Genomic DNA, 19,053 nt, shown 5'->3' on the forward strand with positions numbered 1-19,053 from the left:
CATACTGAAGCTGGCTGCATTATTTTCTTCCTACCAATGACACTTAAAAGGGAAGGGTGCTGATTTCTCCTTTATAATGTATTCTATCTTCAGGGTTCAAAAAGTACATATTTTCACATGTGTAGAAAGAATTGTGCAACCAGAGACAAGGAAAATGGAGCTGGAGATTAAGAATAGCTTTAGTAAAAAATGTGATTTTCTATTTCTTGCTTCTGCTTACTCATGGAAGCTATTAATAAAATGTATCTAAATAAACATTAAGAATAGGCGTGTGTGTGAATCATATCATCATATCATCATATGTCCTAGGATATTATCTCCCTTGCAGAAAAGTCTTCTTTTGAGCTCATTCTTTATTTGCCAGGAAAATGCCTAGTAGGCACTCATTAAATATTTGCTGAATAATAAAATAATAAAGTCAACTCATCTTGCAAAAAAAAAAAGTGAAACACATTCTAATACCATCCGGAACCTGCTAGGCAGTAATTTTAGAGCTTTTTAAAGTATGGAAATCAATGTGGTACTTACTTTTGGACCATCAGGACCATGTCCTCCAGCCATGCCCTTCTCACCAGGGAGTCCAGTTATTCCAGGTTCTCCTCTTTCACCAGGATTTCCTCTTTCTCCCTATGATAATATTAGAATGTCAAATAATTTCAATACTTCATCTAAAAATGGCTTTAAAATGTTTCTGTAAATGGCATTTACTAGAGAAAAATTTAGAAGCGGCCTTATTCATAACTCAAGTTTTTTAATTTGGTGCATAAATCAAAACTCCTTTTAAGATAAAAGATGCTGTTTTAAAATTGAAGCCAGTGGGAAGCAAAATTAATCAAAAAACAGAAAATACTTACTCTAGGTCCTAATGGGCCAACTGCTCCAGGGTCTCCAGGAACACCCTACAAATACAATTTTTAAAAATGGAAGAAAACCTTTAAGATAGCTCTAAGGCATTAGTAGAAATCTTTTTAGATCATACATCAAATTTATTTCTGAGTACCATTTGAAGGCTGAATAAGTCCATAATATTAAAGAAGGAAAACTACATATACTTTTAAAATAAAAGAATATCAATTTATTGAATAGAAACATTTTTCCAGAAAAATTTAAATTATATCTGAATGTTTAAATTTTTTGGCAATGAAAAAATGCAAAATATTCTGGCACAAAATTAGTATGATATACTTTTTAGCGAAAGAATATATCCCAAAACCTTTTATATCCCAATAGAACATAGAAAAGTTTACATAAAGAGAAATAATAAAAAAAAAACAGTGAAGAGCTGATCTTCTAAATAGAACCAATTAAGTCCTACTTAATTTAGTAAATTTTTTTTTTTAGACATATGTTATGGACAAAGCGCTACGAGGAATTATGGGTTCTTCTGAAACAGCTTGTTCTCATTGCGACATGATCTTCCTAAAACCCCAATTTCATAATATTATGAAAAGTCCTTCCATTCATTCTGCCTTTGCCATTGTTCATCCTTCAGATCTCATACAAGATACTACTTTGTCTCAGAAATTTTTCCTAAACCCTTATGTCTATCTGAATTAGGTGCATCTTTCATGTTTTCATACATATGCTATCTCCACCTATTATTGCTTTCAGAACATGCTGTATTGTAACTCTCTTCTTATTTTCTCCATCTTCTACCATTCTTAATATGATGGCAATGCCGATATTCATCTTGTTCCTCTCAGTAGAGCCAAGTATAAGAAATGTTCAGGAAATACTTGTTGAATGGTAAACAACAAATGAATCACTCAAAGAAAAAATAAATTAACTTATGTTAAAATCATTATATGTGTTTATAACTGTGTATAAATCCTCCAGTGAAACTCTATGGCTATGATAAGGTATATTTGCTAGTTAAGGGCACAGTCTTGGAAAACAGAAAACCTGGGTTCAAATACTATCAGCCGTATGACTTTAGGAAAGACATCTAGTATCTCTGTGCCTCACTATCCTCATCTGTAGAATGGAGATAACTATAATATGTGGTACATAGGATTCTTTTGAAGATTCAAAGAGATATATGGAAAAAAATCATAACAGATCTTCACTCATAAAAAGTAATATCATGAGCCAGCAATTTATAGTGTTGTTATTATTATTATTTAAAATCTCACCTGATCACCTGGCTTTCCGCCTTCTCCAGGAGGACCTGGAGGCCCAGGAAGCCCCTAAAATGAACATAAGGAAATAAAATTTTGAATCTATGAAAATACGTAGTCTATCAATGTTAACAATTCATCTTTTATAATTCATAGAACCTCCGGGATTATATACCCAGCAAAAGATATTATGTAGACACATTAAGCAAAACATGTATATAGATAAATCATGAAAGTTTTTCCAAACAAATTTTAGTGACCATGCCCATAAAAATGATAAGACTTATAGTTTAATAGCCTTGTTCAGATATCAGGAACATTTTATTATTTTTAATTTGTTAATAGCTTTGTGTTTGATCAGTTTTTCAGGGGAATTCCATTCCTTTGAACAAAAATGCTTGATTTTATCCAAATATCTATCCCATCTACTCAAAGGGGATGACTTTTTTGAAAATGTGAGAATTTCACATCATTCAACCTTAAATTTTCAGATCTTAAAACCATTCAATGGAAGAACAGAAACGTGAATTAGTGCATACCTGAAAGCCAGTGGGTCCTGGAGGTCCCTGTTCTCCTCTTTCCCCAGCTAGACCCTAAGTCATAAAGGAAAGAAAATCATGAATACAGATAGATTTATGTCTGCTTCCTGTTTATGGAAACAGCTTACTTCCAGTATTTCTTTCAGCATGTTCATCATGTTGGCTAAATAACAGACTAGAATTAAAAAATCTATCAAATGGTATTATTTGAAGTTCCTGGTGGTGAGAAAATATCATCTAAAGCCAGTAAAGAGACTGATGGCATGTTTTCCATTTTTTGATCCAAACAGAAAATGTCTGGAGTCAATTTTCAAATTATAAGAAAGTTGGGCAATTTGAGCATGGAAAAAAATCCACAATTTTCCCATATCTAATCTACAAGGATGATATTTTCTCTTGTAGTTTATTTCTATGTGCCATAAGAATTATTAATCACAGCTTCAAAACTAGAATAACTAAAGAAAGCAAAGCTGACATTTTAGAAACACAATTAAGCTGTTCCACACCAAAACCAGCAAATATGCTCAAATATTTCTGATAAACAACTTTAAAATCCTAAAACAAAAACCTAATCTCAAAGAATATACATTATCTATTTTTATCTTTTCAAAAAAAAGACATTTTAAGTAAATTTTTATAAGATACATTATTGGAAGAAGATAGGTATAATTAGTATTTAAAATTTTAATAAAATATAAAATATTTGTCAAAGTCAATTGTAACTTATAAAGATAATAAGGTAGGTAGTCTTTGTCATCAGATTTTTAAAAATCTTTAAAATGAAAAGGCCAATTATTTTATTGTAAAAGGATGGAAACACCAGATCACAAGGAATCAGGTGATAAGATATAACTAAAATTTTTCTACCCCACACATTTGTATTCACTTTTCCTGAAACTTATTCAATAAGTATTCATAAATCCTAAACAAACATCACCAAGAAATGTGATTTAAAAATATAATCACTAAAAGGTCACATACCGGAGGGCCCACAGGACCAGAAGGACCAACTTCACCATCTTTTCCAGGAGCTCCCTAGTATCACACAGAAAATTCATAAGATGAGACAATGAGAATTTCGACAGTTTCATATTTGGTTTTTTAGCAGAAAATGGATAGTTACCCTTTGCCCAGGAACTCCAGCATTTCCTGCTTCTCCCGGTTTTCCAGGGTCACCCTAAAGAGTAAATTGATATTATTCTAAAACTCAATCAGTTTTCTAAAAAATATACCTTGGTCTTCCAATGCAGATTCTGCTGAGGTGGCATATATTATACACTGTACTCACACTGCTACCTTTCGGGCCTGGAAGACCCATACTCCCAGGCTGCCCTCTGATGCCTATGGAACCTGGAGGACCTGGTCGGCCATCCTCCCCTGAAGCACCCTATAAGATAGACAGGAAACACGTAAGTTCTCTCTTAGTGTTCCATTCTAAATTTGCCATTTTCCTTTGCTTACTATAAAAGTTATATAAATTGTAAATTACTCCATGACTTTTATGAGTGACTCAGAAAAGTTGGATGGTTTTTAGAAAATCTCTTAAATATTTGGAGTAATTAGAGCACAGATTTTATTCTTACTGTATGCATAAGCCTTATCCTCACATTTCCTGACATTCTCATATTGATAGGAAGAATCTTTCCTTCTTCTTTCATTTACTAAAGTTTGTGGTAATGAAAATTCAAGACTTTGTTTTACAATGCAGTATAAGGTAAGGGCTCAAAATATATCACCTCTTAAGAGTCATACCTACTTATCTTTTAAATATATAAAATTGGAAGAATGAGAACATTGGTAGTAGACAAATTTCACTAATATCAAATAGCATCATTTCAACTCTCTTCACTTATGGAATTTCAAACTCCAACATTTATTTCAATGAAATTTGATCTAGCTTTTATTCAATTTGAAAATATACAAGATCTGAAGAATTTACTAGGGGGGTGGTGAAGCATGAAAATATAACATCCATACAATCAAAATATTAATTAGTGTCATTTAAATTGCATATCTATTTAGAAATATCAAGGTAATAGCTTTTTATTTAAATTACTTACCAAAGGTCCAAGTTTTCCTTCAGGACCTTGGACACCAGGATTGCCTGTCAGACCCTGAAAATGAAAAGCACCTGTCAATTTGTTGCTAAACTGACATTTAAGTAAAGATTCTAAACAGGAAAAATAGTGTTGCATTGTTAAAGATTGAATAGATGGCCAATTCCTGAGTTTAAATAATATTTCCAATGATATTTTGTTAAAGTGAAATTTATCAGGAAAACTGTACCAAAGTCCAAACAAGTAGGGGTTTTTTTAGCAAGTAATGAAAACAAGATTTTTTTTTCTCATGTCAAATGGCAAAGCTACTAGTGCATACTTATTTGAGAAATGAAGACTATAAGTTAACATGTTGTCCAAAAGTGAAAAAAAATTAAAAACAATATTTCAAACAATCAGATCAAAATCATAAAAACAAAATGCTCCAAGTTGTATAAACAAGCAAAAGCAAAAAAAAAAAAAAAAAAAAAAAACCTTCAATGGAGGACTTCTTTTGGGTTCATATACCAAATAACTCCAGGTTCTTACCCGAGCACCTGGAAGCCCAGGTTCCCCTGGACGTCCTGGGTCCCCTTGGCCTCCCTTAGGTCCTGAAGAACCTACAGGACCCCGTTCTCCTTGAGCACCCTGTTCCAAACCAAGAGATACTAGTTAGAAGAAGAAAGGAGAACAGGGAAACAAAAGCAGGGAGAGGTTAAATTCTTATTTTACAAATCCACACAAATATACAACTATTTTGTCAAAGATGTTACAAAGACTTCTTTGAAACAATGTTATTAAACATTTTGTTGTAACTTGAATTCATCTTGTAAAAGAGTGGTTTTTCCCATCATTAATTAATCAAAGTTGTGTTTAGAACCTCACTCCAATAATTCAAATAGAATCTTGGAAGAGCTAAATTTCTGAGTAAAAGATATATATCACCTAAAGTAAAAGTCTATTATTTTTTCATCTCTGGAATGTGCCTCAAAAGACTGAAAACAAGTTCTCATAATATTTAAACCATCATCCTCCTGTCTTAGACCTCTTAAAGAAAAACAGTTACACAGTTTAGGGACAGGCCTGATGTCTGCATCCACCTCCTTTCTAGATCTGGATTCATGCCAGATTCATCACCATACTGTACTTGGCCTCTTTTAAACACCACCCACGTGAGCATCAGCAATGTGGAGTGATCTCACCTTTGGTCCAGGCAAACCATCAGATCCTGGAAAACCACGATTGCCAGGAGAACCCTGCAAAGGATGAAAATATAATCTTTAAATTTCTATTGACAGTTTTGGAATATAGCGATTAATTTTTATTTTAATTATTATAAAATTTTAGGAGCCATTAGTGTTGTTTTGTGTGAGAAGCCCTTGACAGCTCTGAGCTCTGTACAAATTTTGGATTATTGTTGCCCCTTTCAGATTTGTTTCATCGTACTGCAGTCACAGCAGCCTCTTCTGACCTTCACAATGACCAAATCCTTTCTGACCTTCTGGCTTAGGAGTTAGTTTTTCCTCTGCTAAGAATGTTCTTTCTTAGGTCTAAGGTAAAATTGTATCTTCTCAAAGGACCCTATTTCCTAAGCACCTAATCTAACATTATATCACTATCATATACTCTAGTTAACTCTTCACCACGCCAGCCCATTAGATAATAAGTGAATGTGTAAATATGTTTTTTTTTTACTACTGGCTTCTAATTGTATCTCCCCACCAAAGTAAACTAATTTCCACACAAGGCTCAGACCATATTAGACAGAAGTCTTCTAATGTATTCCAAGCACCAAAATCTCAAATTGGCGTTTGGTAATGATTCAATCAATATGTGTCGCACAAATGAATGAGGAATGATTAGACAGTTGGCTCTTTTTATACACAACAACCATGTTAAACTGTTTTGAGGTCACTACAGTAGATCCCTTAAATGCTTTAGTTTTCCTTATTATCCCCAAACTTACTCATACAATTCCCCCATAACTATAAGAATGTATTTTATTATTCAAATTCACCCTTTCTCCCATTGGGCCTGGTGGTCCAACTGTTCCTGGGTCACCTCGAGGGCCTCGTTTGCCTTCTTCACCAGGTGGGCCTATTGGGCCCTGAATACCATGTGGCCCCTGTTAAAAAGATAAGGAAGTTACCAGAGGAGCTCTTTGACAAGAGGAATAGTTGGAAGACTCATTTAATGAAGCCAGTCACAAATCCTAAAGTATAATAAACAAAGTATTTTCATCCAAAGCTATTATTAGTCCCATTGTTTTTTAATCTCTTGAGCATTTTGAGATGTACACTTCCAAATGACATTTATGCTCTTCTAGTCTTTAAAAAATAAATAAAAATAAAAGTGAAGGCTTACCGGTTCCCCTTTTGGGCCAGCTTCTCCTTTAAAACCTGGAACTCCTGGATCACCCTAAAATAAAATGTTAACTGTTGTAGAAACCAGGACATTTAGCAAGTCCAACCTGCTCTAATCCATTAGCATGAATAGGCCCGCATTTTTTTCAGTGTTTGAATCTATATTGAATTAGTAATGTGATTTTTAAACTTGGCAGATCTTATAGAATATATGTGAATCTATGTGAACTTCAACAGTTTGATTTTTAATGTCATGTTATTTCAAACATACTAAAATACTTAAAATCATTCCACTATTATTCAGATTTGATCCTTAAATTAGAATTAACAATGATGACTTCTATAGGTAATTTTACTTAGGGTTTACTTAAGATACAGATTTGTTTACTCAGAATCAAAACCATTTTTTTTTCTCTTATTTCTTGAGAATTTTGCAACTCCAAGTAGGATATTTCATTTTTTAAATGCTCTGGGAGTTGTGTATTTGTGTCCTTAAATATTAATTGGTATTTATATCAAAGGAATCAAATTGTCAAATTGAGAACATGGTAAAGTAAATTGTGACATATCAGCAACATTCATATTTTAATAAATCTATCACTAACAATTAAAAATAGTTTATCAACATGACCACCTTTTTTTGTAACATAATCTAAAATATTTGTTTAAAGTAGTACTGGGAAAAAAAGTATATTTTCCCCATCTAGATAAAAGCTATAAAAGCACAACTTCTCAATGTGTTTATTTCTTATGGACTTATCACAAATATATTTCCTAATAATTTCTGCAAACTATGGAAACTTGTTTAATAGAAACAGTATGTTGGAATCATTCTTCAAGAATAACCCTCAAGAAATATCTGTTGGACCTAATTTTAGCCAAATCATCACATAAATCCCTATAAAATATTTGCGTAACATTTATTATTTAACTAACCATAAAATTCTATGAGGTGAACTATGAAGTTATCACCATATTAAGTTTTAAAAAACCTAAAATTTAACTTACGGCAATAATGTTCAATTTAGAATTTAAACAACTCGCTTGCACATTAACATTTGGCTTTCAGAGATTTCAGATTCCAAACTTCATTTCCCTCACTTGGATAAGTCACATTGTCTGCTTCATTGTTTCATATTACCTGTTACTTCTCTAGGCACTCTTAGTTTGATAATACTACAGGACGATAGATGTTTCAAAAGACAGTACCGTTTGTCCTCGAATTCCCTGAGGTCCAGTGCTACCCTGAGGGCCAGGAGATCCAGGGGGTCCTGTCAAGCCAGGAGGACCTGAGGTACCTGGAGAGCCCTGTCAGGTAGCAAAAGTGGCATGATGAGTAGAGACCTAGGTAGTACTGTAGCGCCAATATCCAAAGGATTGAAACTATTAGAATTTCACATGGTGTAAATGAAGTTACCTACCGTGGGGCCTTTGGCACCAGGTGTACCATCAGTTCCCATTGCACCCTAAAAGGCACATAAAAAGTTTTAAAATATTAAGCTATATCTGGACACATATGGGTAGCATTCAGAAGTCCAATCATCTTCCCAAAGGAGAGAGAAAAAATGCAAAAATCACATTATTCACCATTACATCATAAGAATACTTTTATGACTAATTACCTTTTCCATAAATTGGGGAAAACATGCAGAGTTGATATGGGAAATGTTGTTTTTTTTTTTTTATATGAGTTTTAAGCACTCATTCAGAATTCAAAGAGAATATATTAAGACAGGTTGCATTTGTTCTGATATTATAATAAGTGTCCATCTTTCAGAGCTAGTACTTAGATACACTAGGAACTTACAGGAAGACCTTGAGAACCAACTGGACCTGGTGGTCCAGTTTCACCTCTCTGACCCTGAGGACCTTCAGGGCCTCGTGCTCCAGTAGGACCTGCTTCTCCCTAAAGGAGTGCAAAGGGATATGTTAATTTAAGAAAAATATAACAGTGTCATGGAACAAAGTTGATTGCAAGTTTGTATTTTCATTTTAAACCCAAATATTTACAGAGGCCAAGAGCACAAATAGGTTTATCAAAGATGTGGGCCTAAACTAGCTTAAGGAATGGACTTACTACCTTTCTACCAGCTTTTTATGCAATTATGCCAGGGACCTCTTTCATGAGAATATTCTCCATATCCCAATTTCCAACTATAGAAATCCTACACATTCATCAGGGTCAACTTAAGTTCCCATCCTCAGAACCTTCACAAAATTTGGTATTCTTCATACCAAATTATCAGATTTTTTAACTTATTATATTTAACATTTATTTTTATTTATTTATTTTTAAATATTTTTTATTTTTAGTTTTTCGGCAGACACAACATCTTTGTTTGTATGTGGTGCTGAGGATCGAACCTGGGCCGCACGCATGCCAGGCAATGCTCCACCGCTTGAGCCATATCCCCAGCCCCTATATTTAACATTTAATATAATCTAGATTCATAATAAAAAATTGGGAAGAATCCTATACAGGTATCACCAAACTCCAAGAATGAGAGTAAATATTCTAATTCCTACACAATTTGCTTTTAATTTGTTCTTAGATAAATATTCATATGCTTCAAGTACACCTCTGTGTAAATAGCAGAAGCATATTCAGACTCTAACTCAAATCAAACAAAAAATAGAAAAATGGAACAGATCCATTATGTTTGTAGAAGTTGTTTCTATTTAATGTAAACATGAACATTTCAAGTCCAACAAGGTACCACACAAGTAAAGTTTGATTGTTATCCAAGAATAAACCAAAGTATCTCTTTATATTTCTAAAACAACCCAAGATCAGCTAAAATGTGCTACAGGACCCAAACAATGGTTCTCCAATTGACTGAAATTCACAGTAAAAATTGAAAAAAAAAAAGTCTATATCATTATTAGAGGGAAAAACATTGTTTTCTTGCTATATAAGTAATAAAGAAAAAATCATGTTTATTAGTATAAATTTTACTCAATTTATAAAAATTCAATGCTATTGACCTTCAAGAAATCATTCATTCAGCAAAATGTAAAATATCAGGGCTACAAATATCTAGTTAGCTTGACAACCTTTGGCATTATAAAACAAAACAACACTTATCAAACTCACACACATACACACGCACACACACTTCTTTGATATAAATTAGATATTTTTAAAAAACAGCATTAAGAGCAGAACTAAGTGGTCAAGGTAACCTGATAATTACCTTTATTTAAATTCAACATAATGATCCAGATAGCAATAAAACTCAGAAAGCCTAGCTAATTTTAATTCAGATAAACAAATAACTTTTAGTATAAGTTTTTCCCATGCAATATATGTGCAACATACCTATATTAAAAATTTATACTCTGTATCTGAAATTCAACTTAGTTCCTGTATTTTATTATATATCTGTGAGGTCTAATTCTAGATTAGAAAACTGAAATTATTTAAGTGGCTCATCATTATCAACTAAATACATTAAAACTCTATTACTCTTTATTGAAATGCAAAAAACGGGATGCAAAAAAACAAATACTCAAGAATTTTTATAGTGGTGTGGGTGAGAAGCAAATACAGGGAAACAATTTCTTAGAGAAACAGGTTTGCTAGCTGTTTAAGTTTTATTAAGTAGCATTCCAGAGCTGACAAAAAGTCTTACAAAAATCTGGGAGGACAGGGAAGTATCCAGAGTGATGGCTTATATAAAGTGCGATTGCTAGTGAACTTGAAACTGCTTCCATAGGAGCAAAAATCCCTTTCTACTAATTTGTAGACTTTGGCTTTGTGAGTATTCTTTCTTTATTTCCCAACCCAGAGCTCAATTTTGGGGTGGAGGGTCTCATATGAAGAATGAAGAAATTTTGGATGTTTTTATAGGGATATAGAGGAGGTGGGGCAAGAGTAAATTGTATTAAAATATAGATTTCAGGGCTGGAGAGAGCTCAGTAGTAGAGCTCATGCTTAGCATGTGTGTTGCCCTGCGTATTAGCCCCAGAACCACAAAATGAAAACATTTGGACATCAGGAAGAAAATCAGAGTCAGAGGGGCACAAAAAGTTGCCCAAGGAAAGCAGGAATGATAGTAAAATGACTTAGGATAATATCTGAAGGCAGCTCCATCCCTGTGGCACAGAGTTTAGAGAGAGCATTGGAGAGAGCCTGCAGAATCATTTGACCTGATGATTCTGGTATTTCAATAAGTGTTTGAAATTTCAGGTCTTTTTGTTCTAACTTGAAATCCCATTTAAATAGCACTATGCACTATTAATAAGAGAAATGACACTATATTGGGGAGGGTCCAATATGGTAAAAATATAGAGATTATCTTAATTCTAGGCAAAATTCCATGAGAAAGCAAGGCTTAAAGCGGGCTAGTTACCTGCACTTGCCATTGTCGTTTTTGTAAGACTAAATAAACCTTATAAGTAAATCCATTCTTCAAGATGAAACTCTTTGCCATGATTTCTTAGGGTGAGGGGCAATCAAATGTGTTGCATACCATTTGAAAATACTGTTTTGAATTTATTCACTAATTCAGCTAATATAATCTTAATACCCTCTGCTAGGTCTAACCATATGGTAACAGGTCTGTGAGTTGTGAAGGATTTTAGAGTCCAAGCACAAAGCAGAGATGATTATTCACTTTCCAAGGGAGGAAAGGGGCCAGACACCACAGGCAGCATCAACCCAAAGTGGTGAGGACAGGGGGCTTACAAACAGGTCTAACAACAGAATAGAGTAAGTTAGCTTTTATTCGTGTATTTTTCCCCACATTTTTGGCTCTTGCCTAAGCCAGGAAAGTTCCTGGGGACTTTTTAGGTCCCCAGATAGAGGGAGCGCTTGTGACTTTTCTCTGATTAGCTTTCAGGTAACTGAATTGCTGACCTGGAAGATAACACACAAAAAAAGAAGGAGCATCACCTTCTATAGACAAGATGGAATGAGATCTCAAAATGAAGTCACTTATGTCAAGGGTCAAGTTTGATTTGAGCTTACACCCTCCTACTGTATTCCTTACATTTCTCCCAAAATACTGCAATTGTGACTCACTATGAATGTAAGTCATCCCAGCAGAATATTTTAATCCATTCCCACACTGAGAGCCAAATATCCTCCCTGCCCACGCCTTCAATGGCTGCAAGTGGGGTGGCAGGGTGATGACTGGCATTGTGTGAAAGAATAGCCTTTTCTAACAAGGTCCGATTTATTTTAACTTTCTATTGTGCAGAGCATTCTGCTGTTTATGACTCCCTGGCACTCTATCCAAGAACTGAATTCTAATTCAGTTCAAAACTCTTTCTTATTCCTTATACCTGTTTTGCTAGATACCTGAAATGATAGATTCTTTGATATTGTAATTGTATGGTTATAAGTAATTATTCCTCGTTACATTTTATAGAGTTACTTTCATTTTAAAATTCTCTTTATTTTCCTATCATAATGGACAATTAACATACTACTCTAGGCTCTTCACTTAATTAAGAAGGACTTCCATACTCTTCAGTTAATGCAATATCATTCTTTAATTTGGGACTCAAATGGAGTTAAACATATCAATTATCTTACCTTCATTCCAGGATTTCCTGGAAAACCAGAAGAGCCAGGTATTCCAAGAGGACCCTATTAAAAGAAACCATAAAACTTATCAGCTATGTCTCTAATACCAAATTAGGTCATTTTTTTTCATTACCTGATAACAATCTTTATTTTAACACATAATATAGGAATAATCTGTTTTGTGCTTTCAAACCACAAATATAATAATGTAGTTTTATTATAAGTATCTTCTAACAATGATCAAAAATATTCTAGGAGACAAACCAAAAGTATTAAATACAATAATTGTATTTCCTTATTGTACCACATAAGTTTAAGTCAGTCTCAGTCACAAATAATTCTGAACAATTGCCTCTTGAGATTCACTTTCTCTGTGTTAAACTAAATAGCAAAGAGTTTTTAGAAAGTTATAATTTGTACCAAAATCTAGCATGTCATTCTATAAAAATGATGCTTAAAAACAACTCGAATATTTTAGAAGGATTTTTTCAGAGCAATAATAAGTGGATATTTATCACTATCCTACATGCACAGAGTTCAAACCATTGATTTAAAAGCTAAATGTAAAGAAAATCAGGAGAATTCTATTCTACATTATCTTGGTTCTTCTTGAGGACTGCATTTTAATTCCATCAATGTTGAATTAATAAAATCCCTTTCAAAGTATACTTACTTATTGTCCTGTATTTTGTTTTCTTTTCACAAGTACAAGGGAGTAAATATTCTTGGGGCAAATAATTACAAAATAGTAGAATTCTGTTGTTCTTTTGGCATATGGAAAAACTAAAAACTATACAAATTTTCTTTTTGAACATCTTTCAGTATTGGCTCATGTTGAGCAGAAACACCTTCCCCACCTCCATCCCCACCCCAACACGCACACACACTTTCTCTCTCTAATTTTCTTTTCATGGAGTTGTATTAGTACAAGTTAACTTGTGGAACTTGGCTCAACTTTTGCTGTTTGAAGAAGATAAAATTGTACAATTTGCACCACTATTTTCTAATTTGTTTTGAATAGCTTACATTTTTAAACATTTTTTTTACTTTTTATTAGTGCATGTTAATTACACAGAATAGTGGGTTTCATTGTGCCATAGTCATACCTGCATATGACAGATTTTGATCAGTTCTACTCCCTATCATGCACCCTTTCTTCCCCTCTCTCCTTCCCCAATCCCCACCACTATTAAAGTAATGTTATTTGGTGGGGAAAAAACATGTATGAATGAATTGTTCTATGGTTCAGAAAAAAACTATATTTTTAGGCTATCTGAAAATATTAATTTAGTTTGGTTTTGCCTGTAAAATTATAATTTAAATTCCCTTAACAAAATAAAAGGAGAGACTTAGATCCACTGGCTACTACTATAATCTGTGTTACATCCATAAGTCTCTTGAGACCCTTCATGATTCTGGGAACCTCATCAGATAATGAGTAGCAATTGAGGCTATCTATACATTACAAGGAATATTAAAAATGAGTAATATGTTAGAAATTTGTGAAATTACAAATTTTGCTTTTGTTTATATTTTACTACCCATAGCTAAATAAATGCTCAAATTTTCATCTTTAACTGTGAGTTAAAGGTTCATAATTTCAAAGGGCACCTATGAAACAGTGCAAGACTATCTATAGCAAAATGCAATAGCATTATCAATACTGAGCATAAAAAAACACTCTGTGTGAAATATTAGCATTCCCTGAAATCTTTTCATTTCTCATTCCATGTTATACTTTTACTCTCATGGCTTTACTTATTACCTATATGTTAAAAATTCCCAAATCTACATTTGCAATTCAAATCTCTACCCTGAGTTCCACTCTTGCATATCCAATCACAAAACTAAACTAATTTCTTTTCATCCTAAACCCAAACCCACAAGCTGTATCCTGTTGTTTCTTCCTGTATTTCAAATCTCAGATAAATTGTACAAAACTCCTTAAACCAGAAAACCAATAAGCTGTGGCATTTAGATGTTTTTAGCTCACAGATATGCAGCCTGCCTCCATTACCACTATAACAGGTTTAGTCTATATCTTTATCATTTCTCTCTAGGATTGCATTTGTGATATTCAACTCAGACTTCCATCTCAGCCTTCTTCGCCCTGTCATCTCTGACATTACCAGCAGGTGATTTTTCAGGTCATGACACTCCTGTGTTTAAGATTCTGCAATGATCTCTCAATAACTACTTTAAGACAGACTTCAAAAACTCTTTAATAGAGTAAACGTAGCCTTTCATGATCTAGCTCCTACCTCTCACTCTAATTTTACCCTCTCAGCATTTTCCTGAGCTCACCACGTTTTTTCATCTATCTGTTGTTTGGAATGAACTGTGTTCTTTTCTGTTTTATGTACTCATTTTTCAAGACTTTGCTTGAAAACTACTGCTTTTAAGTCTTCCTTTGCTTTCTTCTTTTACTGTGTGTTTAGGTAATTCCTCCACTATCTCCTATACTTCATGTGTATTCTTTATTATAGCAGTTAGCAATAGTATTATGCAATTATATTTATTAATATATCCAATTTTCAAGAACAAGAATTGTGTGTTTTTCATCTTTTATTTTAAGTATGTGGAATAGTGAATATTCTGTTAATGTTTAAATGTATAAGCAGAATAATTGATAGACGAAGAATGAATGAATGAATATGAAAGTACAACTACTCACCATTGGCCCAGGTTTCCCAGGCATACCATGTGCACCTCGTTGTCCCTAATTAAAATAAAAAGGCAAGGTAAGATTACACTTTTTTTTTACTTATAGTAATTTTTAATTTTTCCACTTCTTATATAAGGTTACATTTTTAAAGTATTTTATCACAATTCATTTGCTTTGTAAACAATTTCAAAATGTTAAAAGTTGAAGAATAAATATTAAAGTTAATAGATAACAACTGTCTCTGGATGAGTAGTAATAAAAATAACCATCTATGAAAAGCTGATAAGGTGGTAATAAAAATACCTATTCTTACAGCAATAAGAAATGAAAATCAAAACTGAGGAAAAAAATGATACTGAGTAAAATTTATTCTTTCTATCCTATGAACTTAGGAACAATGAGAATTTCAACTTCTATTCTTTTTAACAGACAGATTAACTTAAGGAAGGAATGTCCTCCTTACAAAAACAACAACTTAGAAACAACATGTGTACACACACAAATTAATTTATGATGGAGTCTGATCTTCACCCAGATCCCCTTCAGGTCTGAAGTACAATTCCATCAGCTAAAAGTATTGAGGGTTGGTTCATGGTTACTCTTCCCAAGAACAGTCCTCAGTAAAGGAAGTCTCTCTCAAAATTTTGCCCTTTCTTTGGTGAATATAGGGGTACAAACGATTGACTTCCATTCAAGACAAGTCTGAAGAGCTCCATAATTCCCCTGAGATTACCAAGGTCTCTGTTACAATTGCAACAGAATTCAATTTCTCCCTCTAGAAAATCCTTTTTCTTTTATTTAATCCTCCACAAGTATTAATTCTAAGAGCAATCCCCAGTGAATTTCCTGTCTACAATTGACTACTTTGAAGCTGCTTCATAGGAAACCTGACCTAACACTCTAAAGCCAGGCAGAAGTGGTAAAATAAAGCTGACTCTAAATTAAATTTTTTAAGCTGGATTCCCCAGTGAACAGCTGGTGATAAATAGAGCTGGAATCAATCTTGGCACACTGTGGGAGCACAGTAGAATATATTTTCTCCAAGAGTGAACTGAGATAGTACTGAAGTATAAGGGAATAGACTAAAGATATAATATCTCAGGCATCTGAGAAGGTTTAGAAGAAAAAGCAACCATAAATTTGATGGAATTTCATGGGTTGTGTTGAGCACTTTTATTGGAAAAAGATATTATAAGGATGATGGTGATTGAACCTGGGTATGGGGTGAACGTTCTATCAGTTTTCTTCACAGTTCTTGGAATGTCAGGCTATGTAGACTAATATTCAAACTTGGAGTTTATTCCAAATATTTTTTTAAAAATTATCCTCAAATAAAAAGAAATAAAAAAGCAAATGATCTACTGTGATTTCTCATTTAAAAGACATATTCAGGGAAGCAAACCCAAAAAAGGGTTGAAATGCACATCTCAGCAGTACAGATAAAAGCAGGTATACTTACAGGAGCACCCTGGGGCCCAAGTCTCCCTCTTTCTCCTGGCATTCCTCTTGGACCCTATAGATGAGACAGAGAAAACATCTCTTAAAGAGTCTAAATTGAATTCTAGGCTGATTGAACTATCTATTCCATCCAATTGAGATTTAATATAATTAGTTGCCAAATAGTAATGTTTTCAGGAGTGTGACAACTACCTGTGGAGACACCTACCCCACCACCTCTTATATAAATAGATTTTATTTAATTTAGCTTTAAGAGGCCAAGTACATACTATTTGACCAAGTATAGTACTTGGTCAAATACTGATTTGATCAAATACTGATTTGATCATTGTGATTAGAAGAAGATAAAGTCATTTAACACTCAAGAAAAAGGTGAAATTCAGAAAGGGCCTTTTCCCTTCCAATGGGCCCTTTTTTTTTTTTTTTTTTTTGCTTGTCTGTCAGCAGTATTTCACTGACTAATGTACATTCTTCATTCTTCATGTGTTTTTATTTTTTCTCTTAAACCTTTTCTTAATGTAACCTTGAAAAGAAAAAATAACAAAACTGATACATACCAGAGGTCCCATGGCACCCATTGGACCAGTAGGGCCAGCTTCACCCTGAAGAAAAATTGAGATTGCACAATATGAGAAAACTAAGTCAACAATAACATTATGTTAGTCCATATATATAAATTTTAAAGAGGACATTTATTTTCAGAACACATTTTATAATCTTTCAATGAAAGATCTCAAAAGTTTATATTATTGCTTTTCCATAAAATTAAGTGAAAAATTGATTTCACAGAAGTAAGTCTAAGATAAAATTGGGAATTTAAACAAGAAAGATGGAAACTATCACACCTATTAATAAAGTAACTACATGTCAATCTCTGGTATGTCTCAAGCATAATTTTATAAAATTAACTAATATTCTCTGAAGATGTATTATAGAAAACTTAGAAATATAAACTTTAAAACCAGATGCTTTCTCACGTATGTATCTCATGATGCCTCACAATAAAAATCCCTCTGAACTTTCTTGATATTTTCTCTCCCTATGGAAATAAATAAATTTTTGGAATAAGCAAGGCTATATGGCCCTAGAATTAAAAGGGCAGTAAACAACAGAACACATGTTAATTATCTAACCATTCATTTATTTATACCCCCTTTTTCTTGAAGAATTAGTTGAGGAGGTTCTGAAAAATACATAGATACTCAATGTAGGACTGAAGTACTGTAGTCCTGGTAAACTTTGGTTTTGTTCAATTACCTTAGCACCAGTTGCTCCAACTTCGCCTTTAGGGCCTTCAAGACCTTTGTGTCCCTGAGAATAAAAATATAAATTTATATATTTATGCTGGATTTGTTTTCAATTTTTAATACTTAGAAGAAGCATAAAAAATAAAAAGTGACTTATGAATCCCAGGGGCTCAGGAGGCTGAAGCAGGAGAATTGCAAGCTCAAAGCTAGCCTCAGCAGTTTAGCGGGACTCCATCTCAAAATAAAAAATAAAAACGGCTGAGGATGTGGTTCAGTGGCTAAGTGCCCTTGGGTTCAATCCCTGGTTACCCCTATGCACACATAAAAGGAAACTGCCTAATTAAAACAATTTAAAATTTTAAGTTATTGCTCAAAATATCTTTAAATTCTCAACCTTTTTTGAAAGTTTACTCACAGAAAATTGAAGGTTTTGTTATTTAAAAATATTTTCGACATTTAGTGTTATCAATTGCCAAACATTCATGACTTTGTAAAAATTTAATCTATAACTACAAATAAAAATTTATATGGGCCTTAGAGGACACACAGAATTATAGAGTTCATAGTTACAAAATATGAGTTATATTCAGAAATGATATTCAAAATACAATTGATCTTCTGTATACACAGATTCTACATTCATGGTCTCAAACAACCAGGTTTCAAAAGTTTTCAACCAGGTGCAGTGGTGCACATCTGTAATCCCATCAGCTCAGGAGGCTGAGACAGGAGGATCCTGAGCTCAAAGCCAGCCCAGCCTCAGCAAAACAGAGGCACTAAGCAACTCAGTGAGACCTTGTCTCTAAACAAAATACAAAATAGGGTTGGAGATGTGGCTCAGTGGTCAACAACCCCCGAGTACCAAAATTTTTTAAAAAAAAATTTTCAAAGGAAAACCAAGTTCTCTTGTTAATGACATGTACTCTGCAGTTAGCCCTACAATCAATGGTTGCAACTGTACTAAAAACATATAGATGTTTTCCTTATCATTTTTTCTTACCAATAAAGTGCAACAATTATTTATATAGCATTTATATTGCATTGGATTATTTAGGTATTTTAGGTAGTCTAGAGGTAAAGTATATGGGAGCACGGTAT

The 19,053-nt window shown here is 33.4% G+C and overlaps 1 protein-coding gene across 1 annotated transcript in view; it reads right to left on the minus strand.

Moving 5' to 3' along the window:
* Positions 1–19,053, minus strand: part of Col5a2 (collagen type V alpha 2 chain) — a 133,663-nt gene that overhangs the window by 24,258 nt on the left and 90,352 nt on the right. Inside the window, exons 14-33 of the mRNA XM_005324386.5 lie at positions 17,966–18,019; positions 17,266–17,310; positions 16,710–16,763; positions 15,260–15,304; positions 12,595–12,648; positions 8,863–8,961; positions 8,477–8,521; positions 8,265–8,363; positions 7,057–7,110; positions 6,710–6,817; positions 5,895–5,948; positions 5,242–5,340; positions 4,717–4,770; positions 3,945–4,043; positions 3,780–3,833; positions 3,638–3,691; positions 2,657–2,710; positions 2,133–2,186; positions 855–899; positions 529–627 (exon numbers count right to left, since the gene is read on the minus strand). Of these exons, the coding sequence (XP_005324443.1) occupies positions 529–627; positions 855–899; positions 2,133–2,186; positions 2,657–2,710; positions 3,638–3,691; positions 3,780–3,833; positions 3,945–4,043; positions 4,717–4,770; positions 5,242–5,340; positions 5,895–5,948; positions 6,710–6,817; positions 7,057–7,110; positions 8,265–8,363; positions 8,477–8,521; positions 8,863–8,961; positions 12,595–12,648; positions 15,260–15,304; positions 16,710–16,763; positions 17,266–17,310; positions 17,966–18,019 (1,323 nt within the window). The remainder of the gene's footprint in view (positions 1–528; positions 628–854; positions 900–2,132; positions 2,187–2,656; positions 2,711–3,637; positions 3,692–3,779; positions 3,834–3,944; positions 4,044–4,716; positions 4,771–5,241; positions 5,341–5,894; positions 5,949–6,709; positions 6,818–7,056; positions 7,111–8,264; positions 8,364–8,476; positions 8,522–8,862; positions 8,962–12,594; positions 12,649–15,259; positions 15,305–16,709; positions 16,764–17,265; positions 17,311–17,965; positions 18,020–19,053) is intronic.

This window comes from Ictidomys tridecemlineatus, chromosome 7 (genome assembly GCF_052094955.1).
Source record: "Ictidomys tridecemlineatus isolate mIctTri1 chromosome 7, mIctTri1.hap1, whole genome shotgun sequence".
Lineage (NCBI taxonomy): Eukaryota > Metazoa > Chordata > Mammalia > Rodentia > Sciuridae > Ictidomys > Ictidomys tridecemlineatus.